Consider the following 24426-nt stretch of genomic DNA (forward strand, 5'->3'; position numbering starts at 1 on the left):
GACAGCCATGTGAAGAGATGCTCCCAAGTGGTACAAGCTGTGATATCAAAGTTGTGTGAGACTCCTTTGCTTCTTATGTGCTTTCTGCAGAACGTTTTATTTTAAAATAAAAGCCCTCAGCTAAGAATCAGCACCATTTCTGCTCTGTTTCCCTAAATCCTTCTGTTACGCAGCATGGCTTAGACTACTTTTTAAGGAGAATTTCATTTTCCAAAACACCAGTATTTATCAGAACTGGAACAGAGTTGAGGTTTCAGGAGGGTAGTGCATAGATGTCAATCAGAGAGTAAATATTGTCTTCGAACAGCAAGTTGAACAGACCTTTGTTTTTCTGTGCAAGGCTTGTCTAAGTCTGAAGGGAGCTGTCTTTCCCTGAACCAGGGTTCTGAGCTTGCAGGCATAACACAAACGCCTGAGAGAGTTCAGCTTGAAGAGATAAACACAAGCAAGGGCATGGAACTAAAGGACAAAAAGCAAGAATATAAGGAACAAAGCTCTCAACCTATGTCTGCTGGATATCTCCATGCAGGTGTATGGAGAGGACTGCCCGACAAGAGTTGGGGAGGTCAGTCTCATGGATTTGACAGTAAAAACAGAGCATGTCTGGAACAAGAAAGCTTTCCAGTTGTACAGTGGTAACTGGGGACAAATCTTGTCTCCAAACTTGAGACCAACTTTCAATCAAGTCTTCAGGAGTTTTGGCACAAGAAGAAAAATAGGCTTTTTCCGTCCTCTTCTACACACCACTGCCTTTCTACTCAGCAGGGAGAAACATTTCACTCAGGAGACAAATCATCTGATCTGTTGTAGACATCTGCCACAAGGTAAGATGAACAATATCCAGAAACTCCTCTCCCTTGTGGTCCTCTTCTGTGATTGTAAAAGGAGCCCATATGACAGCAGACAGAGGTGTCTACACTGATCAGATGAGTCCCACACCTGAGTGACCAGACTTCTGTTTGGCTGATGAGATCCTGAAAGAGGAATGACAACCAGATGGATGCATTACAGAGTATTCAGGCAAAATATACCAGATAAAGCATCTTAAAACATATGACAAATATGTGTCATCAAAAGATGTTAGAGCTAAAAACACTCTACACAATTATAAACAACCCCAAAGTTGTTTGGCTGATGATTAAACATCGTGTCTAATGGTCTACTAGGCAGGCTGATGCACCAATGGATGAGGTAACAGTGAAAGACAGAAATCAGGGATCAGTATCCATAGGCAGTGACAGCTGCTGCTTCACCCTTCTCCTCAGGGTTTGTGCTTCAAGAACACTGAACGAAGTCACTGAGTTCCCACAATGGTTGAGACATTCCCAGAAGTCTGGGATCACCACAGAAACATTGTTCTGTTTGTCAAGACCAACTTTAAGAAGCAACAAAGAAGCAGAAGAACAAGTAAATCAAAAGGACTCTTGGGGCTGGATTTCAGCAGGAGACAAGTTTACTCAGCAAAGTGTCACACAAGAGAAGCTCTCAGCATCCTTCAGAAGTGGAAACAGCTAACAAGGCAAACCATCCACAAGAACAGGTTGTTTTCTGCTGCAAGAGCGGATAAAACAGCCCTAGGGGAAAAAACATCATCTAAAAATCTTATATTCTGGCAATATAAGCTGCGATGACTGAAAGATAAACCACTTGAACTGGCTAACCAAAAGGACTTGACCTAGGCTACAACCGAGGGGTTACCTGAAGAATTCATCCCAAGTTCTTTTGCCTTGCACATCACATAGTACTTTTGATCTGCACAAAATGAGCTTAAAGTAACAAGAAGGTAAGATCCTTTGCTGCAGACATGATTTTGTACCTAATTTGCACAAGAATATAAAATTTCAAGCCACACAGAATCAGGGCTACAGTAACCTTCAAAGACACTTGTTACCAAAACCTCTTCACTGAACAGTGATGCCCTGGTATCAGATGAGTGAATGTTCATCCACTTGCCTGTTGCCCTTAGCCATTTGTTTGCCAGTTTCAATCCAGTTTAACATGAAGGTAGAGATCGTATCAAATTGAAAATCCAAGATGTTATATGAAAAATCAGCAGCTGAGAAGAAAAATCCAAATTAACACTTTTCTGCTATGGAAGAGGTTATAATTTGGCTCCATATTCATGACAAGCACCAACAGCAGAGAGTTTAGTTCTCTAAATTGCTCTTTTCTTCCCTTAGCCCCTAACCTGCACGTAGCAGTCTGGGGACTAACGTAATAGAAATACAAATAAAACAAATGATTTGTTCAAAGTCCTTCTTTGGCTTTTTGTGGCTTTAGATACACATCCTTCACTGCACTGCTCTGTGATCTGTGGTGGTAGCTCAACTCCAAAGGAAAAGAGAGCTGAAAAACAAAAAGGTCCCACTGGGATCGCACACGGCAGTATTCAGCTCAATTACTTATTAAAGCACCAACACAGCATAGATTTTTTTCAGTACATTACTTATTCAATCAGAGCTCCAGCTCTCTCAGACTGATCCCTTAAGAAAAAGCAAACATCTTTCCCTGTTTGTTTCCAGCTGCATCACAAAAGACTTTAAAGACTTCAGGCTGCAAAGAAAACTGTTTGTCTTTGGGTCATGGTACAGCAGGAGCTTGTGGGTGAATCCTGTGCAGCTCTGATTGACTGGTGAGAGCACAGGGCCATCAAGCTAAGGAAGTTGCTAGGATTTTTCCATGTAACTCCTTGACCCACCTCCAACCTAGAGTAGTTTTGCTTGTGCAGGACAGGAACTACAGGCTAGACATTGATGAACGACCTCTTTGTGGCAACCAAGGGGTTTTTTTTACAGGAGACAAGATTAATTTTCCATCAAGTTAATCCAGACTGAGAGTAGTTTATCAGGTCTTTAAACACAGAACCTAACCTTTCATCTAGACAGGATGAGGATGCTATGTTGCTCACCTTGAAGGACAGTAAGGTCCCATATGGAGGAGGGAATCAAGCATTATCAAATATTTATAGGTAAAGACATTGCCATGCCTTTAGATTTGTGTTAGCTAATATGTTAATTAGGTGATAGAATCACAGAATCAGTAAGGTTGGAAAATAACTCCAGGATCATTGAGTCCAGCTGATACCCTAACACCACTACTATACCAGAATAACATAAGGTAGACAAAGCTGTCCAAAAACCCATGTGGTTTTGGAAACAAAAGGGCATCCTTCCGTCACTGGGGACTTCTTTGAAGGGATGTGCACATGAGAGCAAGAAGCCTGTGGTTACTTGGCAGGCTAATGCGCATTCCTAGAATGACAAAAATAGAAGAGTGGTAGATGTCTTACAGTAGCATTTCTTCAAAGGACCTTTCAAGGGGGAGATTTATTGAGTCTTATTCTATCTGACACTAGTCAGTGAACACATGCAACTTTGGTGAGCTGGAAGAAAAAAAGAGCCTGTCTATAAATTCTTGTACTCCAGACGCCATTCCTCAGAGGCCAGCCCTAATAAACCCATCACCACAGCAATACTGTAATTCAGTGGTGCCTTGCTTCTGAACCTTCAGAGCACTGTATCTGTGTCTTTTCTGAGGGACTCCTGCAGCAAGCACACAGTGCATCAGCCACCTTGAGGAAACAGTGCTTTAATGCTAATGTGGAGCACATCAGAGAGCCCCAGCCCAAGAGGGAAGGGTCTCCTTTTCTCTACCCAGAGAAGAGCTCAGGCCCAGAAAGTAATTAAAACATCCAGACAATGTCCTACTTGCACCACGTAATACTTTGCTAGGAGCCAAGATATTATGTAGAAATGTTCTACCATGTGCTGTGTTATGAGCTGGGAAATATAAGCCTTAATCTTCCTCAGCTGAGTGACAAACTGACCCCAAACCTCCCATTTCACAGGCAAATAAAGCCACAAATCTACAAGAGACATCAGTCTTCTCACTCTGAAAAACCAAATGAGCTACTCAAGAAATTGTCACCAAAACTGTACAAAGCTGAAAGACCTCTCTGAATCCCTTCCCTGTATGGTTAACCTTGATGTCAAACCAGTAACCAGGCAGAACTAAAGACTAATGATGATGCTTAAACTAGCAGGCATTGTTTAACTTACATTAATTAATCCTTCTGCAACTCTCTACAGCCTTGCTCAATGACAAAGCAACTGCTGACAGCAGAGGCCTATGAGAAGTATTATATGTTTTAACACTGCACCTTGGGACCCAGAATAATAAGAACATAAAAAAGATAAATGTGTGTTTCTAATGCCACCTTTTAAAGCAATTGCTTAAAAGAAGCCTGCTTTAGAAACTTGGAAATGTAATTCTTGACCTTCCTGAGTAATCATGCCAACATTGAGAGAAGTTGTAATTATTCAGTTGTGAACAAAAAAAGGTACTGTTCGTACTCACAAATGAAGCACTTAAATATAAAAGGGGAAAGCAAAGGAGGAACGTGTCCATTCCCTGACCACTCCGGAGGTGAGTCATGGCACAGGGTTCCCACTCTTACTGCAGAGACATGGCAGGGACAGGGAGAGTGCTCCATATGCTGTTGTAACGTTAGGATTATGAATCTGAGTCACCCAGCTCCAGCAGGGACATAACCCAGCTCTCACTCAATAAAGAGATCCTCTACTCCCTACAATTCTCTGGCTTACTCCTTAAGCACATTACAACTTCTACAAGAAGGACTCCAGTCACTTTCATTAAACAATGGGCTTTATTCCCAAGAGAAATTTTATCCTAAGGGAAAGATATAGGCACTGCAAAATAGTGCAGTTAAGTGTTCCCACTTTCACAGGGTGATTTAGGATGTTCATTCAAATTCTGCAACTTCCACACACCTTTGCAGAAAGATCTCCTAGATTGTATTTTCTCCTAAGATTTTCTCAGGTAGAGGTTACTTAATCGGGACTAACATCAGAAGTGAAAGAGCAGCAACAGAGGAATACACTCACCTGTTCTGTTTGAGATGCCTGAGAAAGAAATGGGATCCTGGTGGTGTAAGGAAAAAAGTGACCTTCCTTCCCTGTTGGGAGCAGAGCATGACACAAAGAATTTCACAGCCATGACACCTAGAGTAGGAAAGGAAAGCAGAGTAACCCTAAGCTGGTGTGCAGAAGGAAGATGTGTGAAAATTCCCATGTTTGTCCCTTTATTTTCTTTTCTCACAAAACTGATTTCAAGTAAAACATTGTGGAATGGCATCGGTATCCCAAGACCTCCGTGCCTTCCACAATCTATAAAAACCAACCATATCAACCAAATCACAAGAGATTTTTTCAAAGTGTCATGTAACAAGAATTTCCCTTCTCAGAGGATCCCAGGGAGTTTTAAAGACTTATCCACATATTAAAAAAGGATGGGATTAAGTCAGTGTGTTTATGCTTTCCATGGGTTTCATGTAGGTAAAGATATAAACATCAGGAAGTTACAGATGAACAGAAAGATAGTCTCGAAATATTTAAGTAGGAGAAGTTGAGGAATTAAGATACTTTGCTAGACAGGTATGCAGAGGTTGGCATGCCAAACACATGGAGTCCAAGCTGACAGAGATGGGTAAAGTGACTCATTTATACAAGGGACCTGACTTTATCATCCAGCTCTTCTGAAACAGCAAACACAATCTGAAAAGTACCCAAGAAAAATTGAAGCCACAAACACACAGAGCAATATGATGCCTTTTTAATCAGGTTTTCAATCACAATTTAATTTTTTCCCCACCAACAAACTCAAATACAGACATTTAAAAATTATTTGTCTACAAAGACAAATGAAATTATTTAAACAACTCCAGTAAATTCTGAGAAAATCTTTCTTGATCTCCTTGGGAGTCCACTCAGCTGACATAAATTTTGTTTGCTTCTATTTCGTAAGACAAGAAGAGGTTGAGTTGTAGATAACCTTCTGTTCAAGCTCAGCATATCTTTTCAGAAGTGGACCATAGAGCTAAAAAGGAAAAATAAATAAATATGTCTCAGTTGAAAAATTATGTTTTTAAATCACACTGCAGTTAATAAACATCTTCAGTCCTGAAATATGTAGCATCTTTGCAGGTACCTGGAGATTTGGGCTGGTTTTTCCCCAGTTTGCTCAAGAAAATGCTGCAGAGTTTTCTTTCTTTAAATGTCACAGTCTTTTTACCAGCACCTTTACAGCTTAATTTTACGACATGCACAGGTTGTTCTTACTGTGTCTGCATTCTTGCTATAAGCAGAAGTCATTACTTCCAGTGGAAGGAGCTCAGCTAAAGTCACCTCTCCCAGTGTGACATACTCCTCTCCAGTAATAGCTGTCCCAATCACCCAGGCAGAACTCCTGTCCTTGCCTCCCTCCACTGCCCCAGGATGGATCACTGGCTCTGTCCCCTCCTCCTCTGCCTCACTAATCACACACTACTGCCCTCCAGCACAGCCAAACTCCACCATCAGACAGATCCTCCTTGGTCAGTATACTAAGCAGGGCCTTCTAAAATACACTTTGCACTTCACACTCCCTCTCCCACCCCTATCACACTCGTGTATCTGAGCTGCTTTTCTCATTCACATCTTTCACAGCTTTCCCCATCCATAGTCTGCTCCTTGTCCAGGTTCCTTGCTCCCTGATCACAGGCCCAGAGGGACAAATGGAGACCCAACTTCTATCCACAACTACACCAAGTATCTCAGGAGCTTTACTTTGCATTTCCCTAGCTCTCCAGGAATTTTTAGATCCAGAATTGTTACAACCATAAAAAGAAGAATCAAGACTCAAATGTACTCAAAACCCCAGACTGAAACATGCCATATGCCTTTGGATATGAGAGAGATCCATGACATAGCAGAAACCCTGAATAAATCCATACTACTGGCTCCAACCAAAAACTGTACTTCATCTAGATCTTAGAGATACACCTTTTCCCTTATGTCCTTTCTCTGGTGTTAACTGTACATCTAATAAAATCAGTAGTTTGGCAAGTCATATCAGAACAGCTTCATTCATTTGCTGGCTTGAGCACAAAGAAGAGACTGCCAGGAGCCAGTGTACAGTCTGGTACAGGCTTGAGCAGTCCTTAGCAGGTTGCCATAAGGTTCTATCCCTGTCACAGTCAGTCCTAGGGGCAGTCAGTCTGGTCTACAAGCCCTCTGCACTGATGTTACTCATAATCAGGGCAGCCTTGCTCCTGGCTCCAGGTTTGGAGAGGTTATAGAGCCATAATGAATCATACCCAGAAAACTGAATTACTGCTCTCATCAGTGAGATCTCACATTTAAATGCATTTTATCCTTTTCAGGATAGCCAACTACTGTGTATGTACATGCATGAAAAATTCAGGAGGAAAATATTGCAGGTGTAAACTATCAGGACATGGTAGGAGGCAGGATTGTTCTTGTGCAGTTCTATGTACAGCCCCACAGTAGCCTCAGTGTTTGTAACACTCAAGCTCCACCAGATGAAAAAAAAAACAAACCATCACACAGTCTTCTCATCTAGGAAGTAAAAAAAATAGCTTTTTTGTTTTGTTTTGTCTTCTAATTGATGGAAAAATATCAGTTTCTCTGTTTGCCTCTTCCTGAATGATAATTTCAGTCTGACCAGCGAAACCTGGATTTATCTCATTTGCATTTCCACCTTCCACAAGGGCCAGTGAGTATGACTCAACGGATACATTCTGCAGAAGAAACCTTTTTGATCAATTCATCCCTTGCACAAACCAGATGTTATAGATGTTGAAGTGCATTTCTACAACAGATTAAGTATATGAAGGGGAAGAAGAGAAGCAGCATCTACAGCACATGGAAAGAGACACTGTCCCTTAGCCGAGGTATCATCAGGACGGTTTTTAAATCCATCTCACGGGGACTGAGTCTTACAGTGTCTTTATCTGATTGAAACAGAGAAATCAACTCACTGCTGCCTCTGCAACAGCCTCATTCAGTGACCCCGGGCCACGCATTTAACATGTATGTGCCCCAACTCCTCTTCTCCACAGGGAAGTGATACTGAGATCCATGGAGATTTATGCAGATTTATGGGGTTAGAAAATAAAATGCACTACTATCATGAAATGTCACATTACTCAGCATGGTATTTTTAACTAACTATATGAGGGCCTTGAGGCCTCAGAGAAGTGTGTGTATATATATATATATACATATGGATATATACATATACACATTCTTTTCATGTTCCCAAAGAACATCATTGCTCCCATATCTGCTAAATATGCACATCAGAGTAAACAAAACATTGAGCAGGCAACTATGGCTATAGTGGGAGTATCAGTATGTCAAACAAACCAGCTCCTCTATTCACTGAAGTGTCTATAATGAAGACTGGCTATTTCTGACTTCACGATTCTGTAAATTTGATAAACCCTTTGCATTTCTCAGCAAAGATTCAGCACAACAGAGCAGCATTGGTAAGCAAGATCAAGCACTGAGAAAACAGGCTCCATATTACTTACCCATCAGTAATTTTTAGAAAATACATACAATGCATTTAGCAGAAGACTGGGAAGTATTATTGTTAATACATCACTCTAAATTAAATTGTGTCAAAATAAGTGAGCAACCACATTTACTGATACGGTTTCTTTTCCTGTTTATTGGACTTAAGCACTTAGCTTGCTAATTGAGAAAATTCAGGCATTTGCAATAAGCTTCTCAGCCACTACAGTAAGTAAATGCTGCATTATGGACTATCTGAAAAAAAATGCAAACTTAAAATTAAGAATATTTCTTGTACTCTATTCCTGTTCATCGGAAATGAAAAAAGCTCAAAGGGATAAGCAAAGTCTTAAATTCCTCCTCCTCAGGGAATTTGGCTGTAATACCATCAGTACATCATGGTTGACAAGTGGAGCAGTACTACAAGGTTTTAACAAGCTTTTCCACCAGCTGCAGTTTGGGGCCAAAGCAGCGCAGCGCCCATGAACCACAGAGAAGAAAAGCCAAAAGGCACCAACCAAGAACATGTCCTGAGTGTGCACACAATTGTGTCTGTTAAAGATGGTTCTCCACATCTGTCACAACTGAAATTCCTCCACAGAACCTTGGGCAACTCCTCCTGTGCAATTCCAGGAGTCTTTCCTGAAGCAATTATGTAGATGCATTTTTATAATTGAGGTCCAAAGGGAATAAAGGACTCTCAACGATGCATAAAAACACAAGAACATAAATTCCCTCTCTGTCATAGCCTCAAACCTAATCTATCAAACCATGATATTTAACAGAAGTAATTACATGTATCACAACATGAACCTTATTATTGTCCATAATTTAATTGTCCTTGCTACATTACAGCCCTTTCTCTGGCTTATCTCTATAGCTTACCCCATAACATCAGCAGTATTCTGATTGCTTCATTTACAAACCCTGAACTTCTCTCCTGGGACAATCTGGTCACACTCTGACGGTCCCACAAATAACTAAAGAAAATTATAATGATAAATAATACATTATAACAGGGAATAACTTAACCTGCTCTCTCTGAAAAATACTTTCATACAATGCTACCTTTTTCTCTTGTCAAAATCAAATGTGTCATCCTACTACCATATCTCACCACAGTACCAGCCTACGTACTCAACAGGGCTTTTACTGCTTACATTGTCCCTGCCATCCTCTAAAAGTAAAACAAGCTAAAGATTATTACTACAAGTGACAATTCATATGGATCCTCCTATACCCTGCAACACTCTGTTAGCCAATCATTGGAGCAATTAAAAATTTACAAATTACAAAGATGATGCTGATGATTATCTAATTTTAATCTACTAGAGTACTTTTAATCTACCCTGAATAGATTAAAATTAATCAGTCTCTCACAAACACTTGCTGCTTTTGATAGGTTCGTTTTTTTCTTAACCCAGCTCAAATTACCCAAAGAGATTTGCTAAAGAAACCACAAGTTGCTTTATTTTTCAAATCATATTCACTTTTCTTAACACAGAAAGGATATTCATAAAGCAGAAAGAATACATCAGTGTTTGAAATACTCTGAAAACTTCTCCAAGGAACCACACCTCAAAAAGTGACTTTATTTACTTCAGATATTCATTCTTCAAGCCTATTTTAATCAATTTCATAGGTTAAAAAATATTATTGGCTACACAAATCACCTTAATCAAACTCTTATCAATACCTATTATATTTTTGTGGTTATATTATTATTACCTACTTTGCACTAAATTGCCAACCTGAAGCAATTCTAGAAAACAACACTCCCACCCCCACAATCTATCTCAACAAAACATGATTATTTTAAATCAATAAATAGGTCATTATAACCTTCCTGGGGAATAGGGTCACTTCTATAAATCCACCTACTTACAAAGCAATTCACCAAAGTCAAGAAAACCTGTTAGGTTTACATTTTCCCTTCTTGAATTTTTGCAGGATTAATACATCTCAGCAGAGTCAATAATGCAATCAAAAATCACACATCCAGAGGTAGTGAACTGCACTGTGCCTTCTCCCTTACAAAACCCCACAGGACAGTATCACAACCAATCTGACACTGTATAAACACAAGTGACCAACTCCCAGATAATCCTGTTCCCTCTCATGGTTTTTTTTTTCTTAATTAACCAACTAGCCAACCATCATTGTTTTAACAGACTACTAAAATAGATCTGAATTCTAATGCTAGAATAATTCTTTCTGTCTGTTATCACATATCTATTGCTCTAGAATCTCCTCGTTATTTTTGTGATGCTTAGTGGTTCTGATTAATCTCTCTCTATAGGGAGAGAGGAGGTTTCAAAGAGTGAGATGACACTAATTTTTGCTATTCTGAAAACCGGGAAGAAGGACTCATCAGGTTAACCCACAGATGACTTGAGCTGCCCTGGCTGAATAAGTGACCAAGGACTATCACCATGGTGGTTACCACCAGAACACCTTATGACCCATTTGAGTACCGACAGAATTAGAAACAAGCTCAAGTTAACACCCATAGCCTACAAAAATAGTGGGAAATCAGGTTCAGCTAAGAGACTAGGGGTCATAGCCACGGAGAGGGTTTTATCTTCTTTGAAATGGTCTCTTCAAGGCAGCATGGCCTGTTACAGGATAAAGTCACATTTTTGCCAGACAAGTTCGAACTTTTGAGACTTCAGTTTCCAATAACTACTAATTCATCTCCCATCACAAGGTCTGTGTCCCCCATCTTGTGACTTTATTCAATTTTACCTGCCCATCAGTTTAATTGAACCAGAAGAGCTGCTTTTTGTTCCCTGCCCTTACTTTTTAAAATCACATTCATTATCACAAATGATCCCTCAGCAATCAAAGAAACCCTTTTTGCATTTTTGGTTCCTGAAAACTCCTACTGGGTGAATAAGCCTTGGCAATGAAGAAGCAGCTACATCAAACTGTCGCATTTGACCTCCATCTATGGGAGGTTTTCCTCCCTCCAATGATCTAACACATGTTGTCTCCAACCTATACCAGGAAGAAAGGATGAAACCAGAGCAGATTGCTGTGTTATGACCTGTTTTTCTCTCCACCCTGCCAAGATCTAGCTGTAGCCATCCAAAAAATGTAAAGAAGTGGTCCGGGGAATTTCACATTGGTGAGCCAGACTCTTTCAGAAGAGCTCCTCAGCAAGACAGAACTTATCCTCAGGATGACTTTGAAGTTTATAAAAAGAACCATCATTTAAGTGAAAGGCTCTAACCTCAACAGAATGAAATTGGATGGACAGGGAGATGCAGCTCTGTAAGAAACAGAATCAGACTGACTCATTGCATTATGAATTTTTACTGCACTGTTCATGCTAACACACTGTATTAGCGACAGGCCCTCTGGCTTTCTGCAGTTTCACAGCCATGAAATAGCCAGGGAACCCACCATCAACTGCAAAATTATAAGACAGGAAGAAAAAAGAAGTGGTGTAGAATATGTAATTGCAAGAAGCTGTTTTTAATGGAATGAAGCTGGAAAGCTAAGCTAAAGAGCAGGAATGGTTATTCTTTCACATGCTGTTTGGCCACTACTTTCCCTATCATTCACTCCTATCTATCAGGGCAATAATTCACTGTTGTACATCATTTAAAACCAATAAGATGTGCTATGAAAGCCAGGTCTAACCATGTGGAAAAAGAGGAAAAAATTATAGAGAGGGAGGTAATTAACTCTTTTGGCTTCCAGGCCATTTTCTGCAGACACTAAAACAGAAGGTAGGTGAATTCCCCAGTGATCTTTCCAGTCAGGTTTGCTTGGTCCCTGCAGGGGTCCAAGGTGCTTGCAGGGCCCCAGTGAGTGACAGCTGTACTCCCTGCCCTTGAGTTTTATAGCTGAACCAGCACCAGGGGGTCAAAAGCAGCTCTCTGAGCACTCCCCACCTCCACCCAAGCCAGCCTGGCAGCTTTTCAGCACACAGCATTTTGGGGGAGAACAGGGCAGCAACGTGAGGTTGAATCAGACACGAGGGATCTGCTCCTGAAGTGCGTTCCCCGCAGAGCTTCAGCTGCAACACACACAGCACAAGCCATCGCTGTTAATTATTTTATCTTTTAAAATGAGGAGGGAAGGTTGAGTAAATGAGATCAGATCAATCAAGTTTAAATTATTCAATGTCTTAATATTTCTGAAGGGGACTTCTATTCGATTACCAAGCTCCTCCATTTCAGTTAATAATTAAATAATACGCTGGCAGGCACAATGCAGCATGATCATTTCTATTATTACTCATGATGATATCTGGTGCTCCACTACACATGTAGCTGGGAGTTAGTAGTTTTGGCAGATCATTAATTTCCCAGTTTAAATAAAAGCTTTAAAACCTTGTTGCCTGTAGTTAGGGCACACCCAAATCTCATAAATGGTACAGTGTGTAAGGCTGTGTTGATGCAAACAAAGTTTTTGCACAGCTGAAGACAGATTCACCTTTGTTATTTAAACTTGTGCTCCCTACGAATCTTGCTCTAGTGTATTGTTTATTTATTACTACACATTGTATTTCAAAAGCTGTTGTAAACTGAAGCTTTTGGCACCTGATAGTGAAAGGTCCAGGGTTGCAGTGAAGAGCCTGAGACAATGATTCCTTCTTTGGTTTTACAAGGACTGGAATCACATTTAACAACAATGACTGTCTCTTTAGCTTTATCTACCCTGGCCATAGAGCACAAACATCACCTTCAGATGTGCTGGAATTCACAGGATGGGCACAGTACCAAAGACCTGTGCCTACAATATTCTCCCACTTGGAATGCTTTCCAAGTAGGAGCTACAAGTGTATATATACAATTACTGACCACTGTTTACAAACAGACAGGAAGGATCTTTAGGGATGTTTTCCAAGAAGCCAGAAAGTACCATCACCACTCCTTTTCCCATGCTGCTTGCTGCAAACAAGACTGTTTTATCATTATTATCAGTTACAACCTGACTGACCTGTATCCAAATTCAGCCTATTTTACGATATTTTCTGTCCCTTAAGGAACAGATTTTGCTCTCTGATCACACCCTGTTAGGAAAATTCACTCTCACAGACCTGGATGGAGGAATCAGATTATTGCACCATTACAACACCAAAGATCTCCCCAAATCAAATCCATCTTTGCAACATGGAATAGGAATTGTGAAACCAAATGGTTTTTTTTAATTAATCTATTTTTCTGGAAAAGTTAGTAAACCACTACATTTTGTAGCAGGCAGGAAATGAAAAGAAAAATGGAATTCCCAAGCTTGCTCACCTCCTCAGCCCCAGCTGTGGGTGTAACAGCCAATCTGGGCTCTGGTGCCGATTTCACAACATCAGCCAAGGACACATTCCTCTCAGCTACAAGTCCTGCAATGAGAATCACAATTCTGATCAATGTAAAAAAACCACGATGAGGGATGTGCCTTGACTCCCTGGCAAATTAATACATTATATTGATCTTCCCTGGTCAGGTCAGTATTCAGGATTGAAGGATAAATGGCAGAAGATCTTACATTCCCATGCGCTACCCTGGGAAGGGGGGACTCTGAGTTTTTGCCAATCACTCAATTCGTACCCTGGGGAATAGGTAAGCAGCAGAAATGCTACTCAACAATATCAGTAATTATTTATGGCTACAACAATACAGTAAACAGCAGTGAAAATACGTGGGAGCAAGGGATTCAAGGACAAAATGTGACTAAACATAAAAGGGAAGAGAAGCGAAAACACTTTCAAGAAAACATGCTACAAATTATTAAGCATATTTTTATATAAGGAAGTAGAATAATAGGGGAGTTCTGCTACTAAAGCATTTTGCTTTCCGAGTGAATCACAACATTTCAGGAGCTCCTTGTACACCTGGTAAGAACCCCAGGCTAACTGCCGAATCCTTGCCATCAGTATTTCATTTATATTAGCAAGTCTTCACTTTTCCTCAATTCCTTTGCCTGGGCAAGAGTGAGTCAGCTGAAAGCATCAATCAAAAATGCCATTTAGAAACACACGCAGCAAGCCCCTGGAGCTTGGCTGGTAGAGGACCTGAGCTGAGGGGTCCCTGCATCAGCATGGCATCCGAAATCTTCACTCAAACACTGTCAGCCAAGCCCCACATTCCACATGCCAAACTGGCAGAGGGAAGATAGCTCCCATACATATGAAACATCTGCACAAACTTTAATGATGTTTCCACATTCCACACACATCCACAGATGAGGAATTTGCCTGCAGCATTAGGTGCTGGGAAGATTCTAGTGGCTTCTGAAGCAATAGGCAGAGTTTGAGTACAGAGGAAATCAGTTTGGAAATTTGACCCCCAAGGTGCAAAAATGGTCTCATCGTGGCTTCAAACGCACTGACAATTGAACAGTGCTGTTTCCACTGTCCTAAAACAGGCACTTTACCTAACAGAACCCTTGTGTTTTTTCTGGAAATAGAGGAGAGCATTTTGTGTGCATCAAACACACCAACTCAAGTTTTGGCTGTGCAATTTTTTGTGCTGTTTTCAAATGCAAGGGAGTGTGTATTCTTCAGATACTGTAATGTGACAGCGGAATTTGCTTCTAAAATTAAAACTTGGCTGATTTCTCCTGATGGCTGATGTTATCTTTTCCATGCTTGTTGTAATCCCATCGTCTTACATGAACTTGTACAGAAGTTGTCCATGTCTTAAGGACCAAATCCTAAATCTTCTAATTAGAAAAACCGAGGCTAATAAAAGTTAACCTAAATAAGGACTTCAGAATTTGATATACATTCATTGAATTGTTTAGCTGTTAGATATTAGAAATTGGTTTAAAAATAAAATGAATAAAATTTCATGTTTGGGACTCAAGTCACAAATAACTGAGGGCTCACCCTTAACACACACCTGCACACAATAATAGATAGAAGTTAATTAACACCTTAAATCTGGGGCTTGGACTGTTGCATTACAGTGATTGATGTAGTCCAGCAAGCAAAGTGGTCAACCTAAGAGTGTCCCAAGATTTATTCTTTTGCAGAAGTGCATGGAGCCCAGGACACCTTGCATATCCTTCAACTTGATGTTTAAAAGCTGGAAGATAAATATAAGTTTAATAACATCTACTTGGCCAGCAGTATTACCAGTTCTGTTGTCCCTGCCCTCACTGACGTTCTGTGCTAGGTTCTATGTTGGTTTGAGCATTTCAGCAATTCAGTTTACAGCCCAGTCCCCAAACTGGGGCAGCATGTTACACCAGCACCTTCTGTTGGTTGTAATCTTCCACGTGTGTGCAACTTGACACATTAAGATCCTAGACCTTCCCCGGACAGTATCAGCACTTCCCACACCCTAACCCTTGGTCAAGAAGCAGCCACTAGACTTGGAATTACAATACAAACATTATTCTTGAGCCTAATCCAAGTGCATTAGGGGCAAAAAACCCTCTTTGACCTGAATGACCTCCCAGCCAGATGCACACAGATCTACTCTCCCCTCATTTTCAGTAACATTAATCCCAAGCATTAACCAACTGAAATTAAATTCCCTGATTGCTCAAGATTCCCCCCTGCAGCCTTACCATGAATTGCTCTGTAAGCACTTCCCAAGCAAGCGGAGTTGGCGGTATCGATGGTGTACACCGGCGCGTTGAACACATCAGACAGCACCTGAGAAGTATCAAAGCATGGTCCATGGAAGACAAGGGATAAGAAATCCCCAGTCACTGCTTAGGAAAACAAGCAACTTCAGTACACCTCAACCAAGCACTCAGAAACCCATGGAAAGAGGCACCACAGGCAATGAGCCCTGACCTCGGCACACAGCAGGGTATTGGTAATTCTGAGTTAGAAAGGTAAGGCAGCCAGGAAATAAAGCCCCATTTCTCTCCAGATCCCTTGATTACAAGTTCAGAGGAGCATGGGTTCAAGCATTATCTCCCTCAAAAGCCCACACAATTAGCCTATGCCAAAGGTTTACATCAGGGCAGGGAGACCTTCTCATGAATCTACAACTGGGGTTTTTTTCCATCATGTTTATGGTTGATTCAAGTTAGAGGGAATGAGAGAAGAACCAGTCATGGTTTCTCAGTTCTCAACTTGGGTAAAAATAAAACTCCAGCAATATGAAGGCCTGCTAAGCCTGTCTTCTTCACCTCTACCATTCCCATTATATCAGGATTAGCATGAAGAATGACACAGGAGCTGATTACACAGTCTCTATGTTTACCAGGAGTTTTCCTGTATTTAAGAGAACCTTAGCTATGAAGATATATTGAGACACTTGTCAACTTGGCTTGAGCAATGCAAATAAAATTTTACAGGCAAAGAATTTATTATGGCATCCAATACATAATAAAGTTATTCAACCACGCATCATTCTGCATTGAAATCAACACCAGGCATCTCACATCCACTGAGAACATGTGCTCTTCCCCACAGTGCAGGTTTGGAAAAACAATACAGAAGGGGGAAAATTAAGACATTTGATAGGGACATGGGAGTTTCAATAACTCCTTTCCAAAAACATCAACAAATGCTTTCCATTTTGGTTTCATCCCTTCTAGGACTGCAGGTGCATCTCAGGCTGAGCAATGCAAGGTGCAGGCAACAACTCTGATACAACTTGTGCTGGTTTATTACTTTTGCCAAAGAGAAGAGTGACTCGTCTGACTTACATCCATGCAGTTGAGTCTAAAATAAGGCCAGAATGTTCAGGAACCCAAACCATTTGGACTAGTGCAAGACCACCCTGATCCTAGAATTTGCAACCCTGATGATGATGGGCCCCAAGATTTCATAAAAGATGACTAAGAAACTCAATCCATATCAGATCTAGAAAAACAGTACGTGAAATTTCTGAAGAATTGTTCTTCTTTCTCTGAAAGTTTGTAGATAATGTGCCAATCAAAACCTTTGAAAATCACTGATTTTCATAATTTTAAACAAAAGTGGCTGGTTGCTAACTAGAATCCAATGAAAGCCTGAGTTCAAACACTTAAAATGCTCTCTTCTGGTAAGACAGCCAAGGCGGTATTACCTAACTTCACTTGCAAGCCAGCACTGAGCAACACATGAGCTTCAATGCTAGAGAACAAATGAAAAATTAATCATGGTATCTATTAAAAAGCCCTCTGGAATTCATAAGGTCACAGAGCACTGGCTCCACTGCCTGTCCTGCCAACCAATACCACCATGTTATTTCAACACATTCCCCATCTACTTCTTCATCTCAACTCTAATAGTTATTTATTGTCTTAAGCTTGAATGGTGCAATCCTTTGGACAACCAGGGTTTCCTTTCTCTTGCATCTCTGCAGAGTCTCATACAATGCATCTCTACTCTATACTGAATGCTAATAAATGTTGTAATACTACAAATAACTAATTTTTGTGCCACAAGATTATAAAATTAAAATTATTCAAAGTTCATATATTTGGTAAGTCATTTGAAACTGGGGTATCTCTTATGAATAATTTTTAAAGAAACTGTTAGAGTTTTTACTGCTTAAAATATTTCACTGTGTTTCATATGGTCATTAATCAAGCACCACATATGTTATAAAAAGCTTCCCAGAACTATGGAGAAAGCTGCCCTACTAAATTTTTTTAACAGATTTTCCTAAGTTGACTCCTTTGCAGTGTAAAATATAGGAATTACTGAATGCTGATTAATTAAATGATAGTCTTTTGTAGCCCTGGAACAAATTATCCAAAATTGACCATGATAAGGGTTGAAGCTGTTATTCTTCATGCAACTGATATGGTTTCTGAGGTTTTGATTAAATTAAAAAGAAAGATCCAATTAACCAGTGATTGAATTAAATGAATGACACTGTATTGATCATATTATTTTAAGACACTTCTAATGAGTTTTAAAACCAGCTGAATTGTGATACGTGAAAAGCAAGCACCCCAGCCACCACTCTCCCATCCCATGATTTACCAGCTCTATATGTTGCCAAATTACATGTTATTAGAACATTAAGTTCTCTGCTTTCATTCCACAGCAAGGAGATCCTCCTGGCACCTAACCTGGAAATACAGCTTTAAAAAGAAACTCATGTATGAATCCAGTCTCTTTCCTGATGTATTCTTAGCAGAATTACTTCTGTAAGGACCAATTTTTTTTTTAGCAATTAAATGATCAGTTCATTTTCCAATGTCAAGTTATTAGGCAAAATAACCAAAGCAGATGAAGCAAAGTGACATCTGCAGGCAAAATGTGCTCCCCAATCAGCTGTACAACCAACGTTGATACAAACATCTGGTTTAGATGCCTTGGGAGAATCAGCTTTTGGCTTTTTGCTCTTCAACCTCCATTTATTCCAGCTCAGGTTCTGTGGAGCAGAGAACCTTCCTTCCCTATGATTGGAATAGTCAAAAAGCATGGTGTGCAGTTGAGGCTGGCCTCTGCGCTCTCCAGGTGATGAAAAGGGATTGGCATCTCCAGAAAACAATCCACTCTGTGTTGACTAATGTCAGTGGTAAGACTTGGCCCAAGATTAAGAGAAGTGCCTTTTGGTGTCCATGTCCACCTCCAGCTCAGTGTTGGAGCCTCCAGTTAAAGTGGAGCTTGTCAAGGTATTCTGTGGAGTCCAGAGAGCTCTTTGGCTCACCCAGAGGGAGACATTTATATTTATTAAGTTAAAACACCACCCAGTTTCTTTTGCACCGCAGCTGATGGGATCTCCCCTGACTGTTACAGGGTTGACAGATCATAAACAGACATCACATCACAGATGACTGGATTTGGGCAAGGTGAATGCCAGTCCAGATGTCTAACTCTGTGCTAGCAAAAGCCAGGTGAGAGGCCTCTCACCACTTGTGAGCAAGTCTTTGCCAAATCTCAGTGGGCAGAAACAGAGAGCACATGGTACTCAGTTTTTGAGAAGATGGATGAAGGATCTTATCCAGGCAGGATGTGCAGCAACAGCAGCAGAAGAGGAAGGTGGGAAGAGAGGACAGACTGTACAGAAGTGTAGCCTCCTCCTACATGACGTGATGCTAATAAGTCACAGAAGGGCAGGGCTTTGGGGTTTGTATGGGGGGGTTGCTTGTTTGAACATTTAAAAACCCCAATGCCAACATCATCTTAAAGCAATCCATGGTGGAACTTTGACCTGAATGGCAAAAACTACAAAAATCTTAGGTATTATATTTGAAGTTTCTTCTTGATTTCTTTGCTGATTGATTTGTTGTAAGTGATGAGACCTGGAAAACACCATTCCTTCAGATAGACCCTCACAAAACTAGTCAAGCAAGAAAAAAACCTTTAAGTTCCGTATAAAATTAGCATTGGGCTAAAGGTTTCCAAAGTAAACCTGAAAAAACCCCAAAGACCTGCAGCAGTTTCACAATCCCATATCCACACCTTCTTATGCAGTGATCTGGCTTCAGTACAGCAAAATAAAAATGGCGATGTAACTGCAAGTTCAGTTCAAAGAATTTAACTTTCTACTTACTTGCAAGATTGTTTTATTGTGGGATGCACCACCAGTAGCCAAAATCCTTGTTCTAGGCACTGCAATGTAATAAAAAATACAAATCAGACTGAAAGTGCATATGGTCAAGATTTGTACTACTGAAAAAAGCAATGAGAGTACAGGGTGGGAGTCAGGGTTCTCTCTCTGTACCTCTAATTTACCGTCTGTTAAAAAGGAGATAACACTAATTACCCACTTTTCCAAGGCACATTAGAACACTTCCTTAGAAGAGGCAACATAAATATTGCAGATCTATTATTATTATAGTGCTATCAGAGTCAGGGAGACTTGAAAAGGAGATACACAGTAAGAAAGGCAGAGTGTTATTATATTACAGCTCTGTTTGAGATCAGATTGGTTTGGCTCATAGCTGTGTGTATACAAACTGACAGATAACCTTTAAAATCAGCAGTATTTTCCAAACTTATCTTCTCATGATGTTCACAGTCAGAGTTCACTGAAACCTGGGCAATCCCTATGCACTTCAATGACAAGGAAGTGTGTCAAAAGGTAATTAGAGGTGGTCTAAGTCACTTCAATAAAAAAAAAATCTGAATCTTCCTCCAGTGCAAACCCACAGCTTTGAGGTGTTAAAAAAAATTATCCTGCATTCTTTCTTCTACATTTCTGAATATCTGTCCTGTGTCTCATATTTATTTGTGCATTTGTGTGCATTCTCCTCTGGAGCACAGCAGGCAACAAGCCACACATCTACCCATAATCACAATTCTGCAAGGCATTATGAACATGAGTAGTTCCAACAATCTCACTGAAGTTCTTCAAAGGCTTAAAACAAAATAAAGGCATAAATATTTTGATATCATACATTTAAAAAATCTAAACACTTAATTACCCTGATTTATGATAATAGTAAGTGATACCATCATGTATAGCCTCCCAAAAGGGAAATTTCGCTGTGGTTATTGTTCTTTTATCTTAACTTCCTTTTTAATAAAAGCTAAAGATAATTTATTTCTCACAAGGCAAAGCTGGGAAACTTATACTGATGCCCTTAACTTACTGTCATTTATCCTTTCAAGTATCTTAATGACAAAAGCCCTTAAGACAGAATTAGAAATAATCAGAAGGTTCAGCTCACCACGCCATTTTCAGACCCACATCTCAGTGCTCAGGTGGAGCCCAAGACCCAGACAAAGCATTGCATGGGGGACCCTATTTTACTGATAAATTTGATTTTATTGTCCTCTTTGGAGGATAGTCAGTGATGCACAAATTGGGTTTTAAAAGCCATTAGGATCTCTGTCAATGTCAGTAAACAAATAAAACAAACAGCAGAGTGATTCCTCAGGGAAAACAAGTTTCAATTATACCAACACAGAGTGACAGATTCCTGCCAAGATTATCACAACAACATAATAGCACAGAAACCAGTGAAAAATAACTAGTAAGCCTCTGTTCCTAGAAACCAAAGCAAACTCTAAATGATTTGCCTGGTAGTCACAATTCTGTCTTGCTAAACTTTGTTGTGAATATAAATTCTTGCAGAACTACCATATCCAACATGAAAACATCACATTTCAGAGACAGCCAGCAAGACAGAATGAGAAACAAACAAAATGGCTACACTTGCAGCAGATAAAACCAAAGAATAAGGCACACTTGCTCCCCAGAGGCTCTGGAAAGAAGCCTAATCCACCACTGGGCTCCCACCATCAGGAGAGAATGGGGGACAATGCCAAAGTGGCAAAGCCAAACAGTAACCACCCCTGGGAGAACAGCAAGCATCTCATAGCTCAGCTACTTCTTGCACTTCCATCTGCATTCCAGATGTCTGTCTCAGGGCTTCTGCTTCACAATTTTGCAAAAGTTTCAGAGCTCTGTCAGTATATATTGCTGTCTGCTTCACTGGCACGGTGTTTGATGGGCCAGGTATGGCTGAGTTGTGCCTTCTATCTGAGCTTTAACACCCCTGTAACAGGCAGTGTTTGCATTTGGAATAAGGGAATGCATGGGAGACTTACTCCTTACTAGGTCAGAACATTCAGGTTTTGGCTACATTATCAATTTATGCCATAACTGTAATTCAAGCTACTTCTATATAAGTTATCATCAGAAAAGTAGGTGTGAATCTACATTGCAGTAGCTATTCAATATAAACCACACACAAATGTGGATTTACCCTACTATTAGTTCAGTTAGATTTCTTCCAAGCGGACAAACTAAATCTCAAGTCCAGGAGTATTTAACATGCTGATTATCTGCACAACCAACTTAATCCAGATTATTTCTTTTGTAGCAAAATACTAAGAATTTTTTCAGAGTATAGATAACCTACTTGATAAAAGAAACTAACTTTTTACACTGTGAAGTTTCTAATGTTGGTTGGACACCTCAAGTTTTAAATTGGATCAACTCGTGAGTACAAACACATGCAGATAGACAGTAAAAGCACTCAAAACCCCTATGCTGAAGCTACATAAGGGTAAAATCTTTCACTCTCCTCCACTTCATTAACTAGGATGGCTCTCTCCACTGAAACACATCCCAGTAGGTAACAGCCTAGTGAACCTTGGCCATCACTGTCTGATAGAGACTCCGACCCATCATACAGGTGGGACTGACCCATCCAGGCCACATGGAAGAGTGATCCTAGATGAAGCTGGTGCTCTGTGTGTGGCCAGAGCAGAGAGAACCAGCAGCCCCGGTAGTTTCAGTCACTGTTTACAGACAAGGATTAGGTCCCAGAAGAACTTACTTGAATTTGCTGAATTTTAGGTTTAATGCTTATTTCAATCTCTCTGGAGGGCAAGGGAAATGGATTGATCACTGATTTCGGGGATTGTCTTTTTGATGCCAATATTGTGTGCTTTACTGAACAGTGGGCATTTGCTCTTAGATGTGTAATTGGATACATCTCATAAATAAATAAAGCAAGCCCTTCATTTATGTATACAGGGCATTAACAGAGACATTGTTCATCCATCACCAGCAGTGTTCTCAGCCAGCTGTGCTTGAATCTGTCAGGAGCCACCACCCATCCCCTACAGCTCTGCACAGAGAGAATTCTACAGTGTTACTAAAAAAACTCCAACAACAACAACTGTAGCAAACATAATCCATGAATTTAATTCTTTGACAGTTGAGAGAATCAGATTTAAACATCTTTTAATTAAAAGCTCCCTGTATAGTACCTAACCAAGCAGTTTATTTTCTTCCTATTGAAAAACTAATTATTTTTTAGAGTGTTGATACTGAATTTTAACCCTCTCTAGAAATTGTTTGCAGCTGCACATGGCATGGTGTTGTCCTGCTATATGCACATCTTTTAGAGATCTGTTCTCTGCTGGGGAATGTGGTGACTGAACTAACAAAATTGAGTTAAAATAATGATTCCCACTGGACAGGAGGAGAGGGGCAGACCCAGGTTCTCTTACGCAGAAAGACTGAGCATAAGGTACTTTGCCACACAGGGCTGAAAAAGTCAGCACACAGTGTGTGTTGTTATGCACACAAAAATACCCATTCTGCCTTTCACAGAGATTCAGCAAGAATTGAGTGATGTTAAAGTTCATCTCCTGCCTTTTCTTTCAGCCAAAATATTGCTTTCATTGAAAGGCACATAGGGAAAATAAAAAATCTGTTACTGAGAAAAGACAGAAATTACTCTTATTTGTGTTCAGCATTGTCAGTGGTCCAAAAAGACTGAAGTCCTGCATCATTGTATATTTAAAACACAAAACCGATGCCTTCCCAGTAAAGGAAGCTATTTAAGAAAAAAAGGAGGAAAACCCAAAGATTTTATAAAGTGAAGGCTCAAAGAGCATTTCTCAAGTGGATTCTGCAAGAGACACTGGAATCTGTAACACAGGGTGAGTCTTCCCTGAGCAATCCAATGTCCCCTCTAATGGTCTTGGCACATAACTGTGCTGGTGTGGCACTACCTTGAGTCCCATGTGCAGTTATGGGTGCTACAATATAAGGAGGATATAAAGCTATTAGAAAGCACCCAAAGAACGGCCATGAAGATGGAGAAGGGTCTTGAGGGGAAACCATACAAGGAGTGCCTGAGGTCACTTGGTCTGTTCAGCTGGAGAAGAGGAGCCTGAGGGGAGACCTCATTGCAGCTACAATTTCCTGAGGGGAAGAGGAGAGGCAGGCACTGATCTCTGCTCTGTGGGGACCAATGACAGGACTCAGGGGAATGGCCTGAAGTTGTGTCAAGGGAGATTGAGGTTGGATATTAGAATAAGGTTCTCTACCCAAAGAGTGACTGGGTGTTGGAACAGGCTCCCCAGGGAAGTGGTCATAGCACCAAGCTCAGGAAGTGTTTGGATAATACCCTGGGGCACACGATGTGACTCCTGGGAATGGTCGTGTGCAAAGCCAGGAGTTGGACCTGATGATCCTTGTGAGTCCCTTCCAACTCAGGGTATTCTATGGATCTATGATGATAAATGTAGTTATTAAGGAAAATAATTGTATAAGTAAACTCACACCAGTTAGATATTTAGTGCTGGTAATTAGCACCAAAAGTTTGCTGCCACATCATTTGTGCAAGGAGACTGGAGGAAGAAATTCAGTCTCCTGTTCCACCAGGAGTAGGCCAGATCAGACTTGTAACAGGTTCAGATGCTGAAACTGAAAGGAAGATTCCTGACCTCAGGGTG

The 24426-nt window shown here is 40.4% G+C and overlaps 1 protein-coding gene across 2 annotated transcripts in view; it reads right to left on the minus strand.

The window, feature by feature from the left end:
• Positions 1-5609: 5609 nt before the first annotated feature.
• The window catches only part of XYLB (xylulokinase), an 83682-nt gene continuing 64865 nt past the window's right edge, over positions 5610-24426 (minus strand). The window contains exons 16-19 of one of the 2 annotated variants that reach the window (XM_071560710.1): positions 19778-19836; positions 15897-15984; positions 13628-13722; positions 5610-5895 (exon numbers count right to left, since the gene is read on the minus strand). In XM_071560710.1, the coding sequence (XP_071416811.1) occupies positions 5812-5895; positions 13628-13722; positions 15897-15984; positions 19778-19836 (326 nt within the window). In that variant the 3' untranslated portion in view covers positions 5610-5811. The remainder of the gene's footprint in view (positions 5896-13627; positions 13723-15896; positions 15985-19777; positions 19837-24426) is intronic. The other variant, XM_071560711.1, reaches the window with a different exon arrangement.

This window comes from Pithys albifrons, chromosome 7 (genome assembly GCF_047495875.1).
Source record: "Pithys albifrons albifrons isolate INPA30051 chromosome 7, PitAlb_v1, whole genome shotgun sequence".
In the NCBI taxonomy this organism is placed as follows: Eukaryota; Metazoa; Chordata; class Aves; order Passeriformes; family Thamnophilidae; genus Pithys; species Pithys albifrons.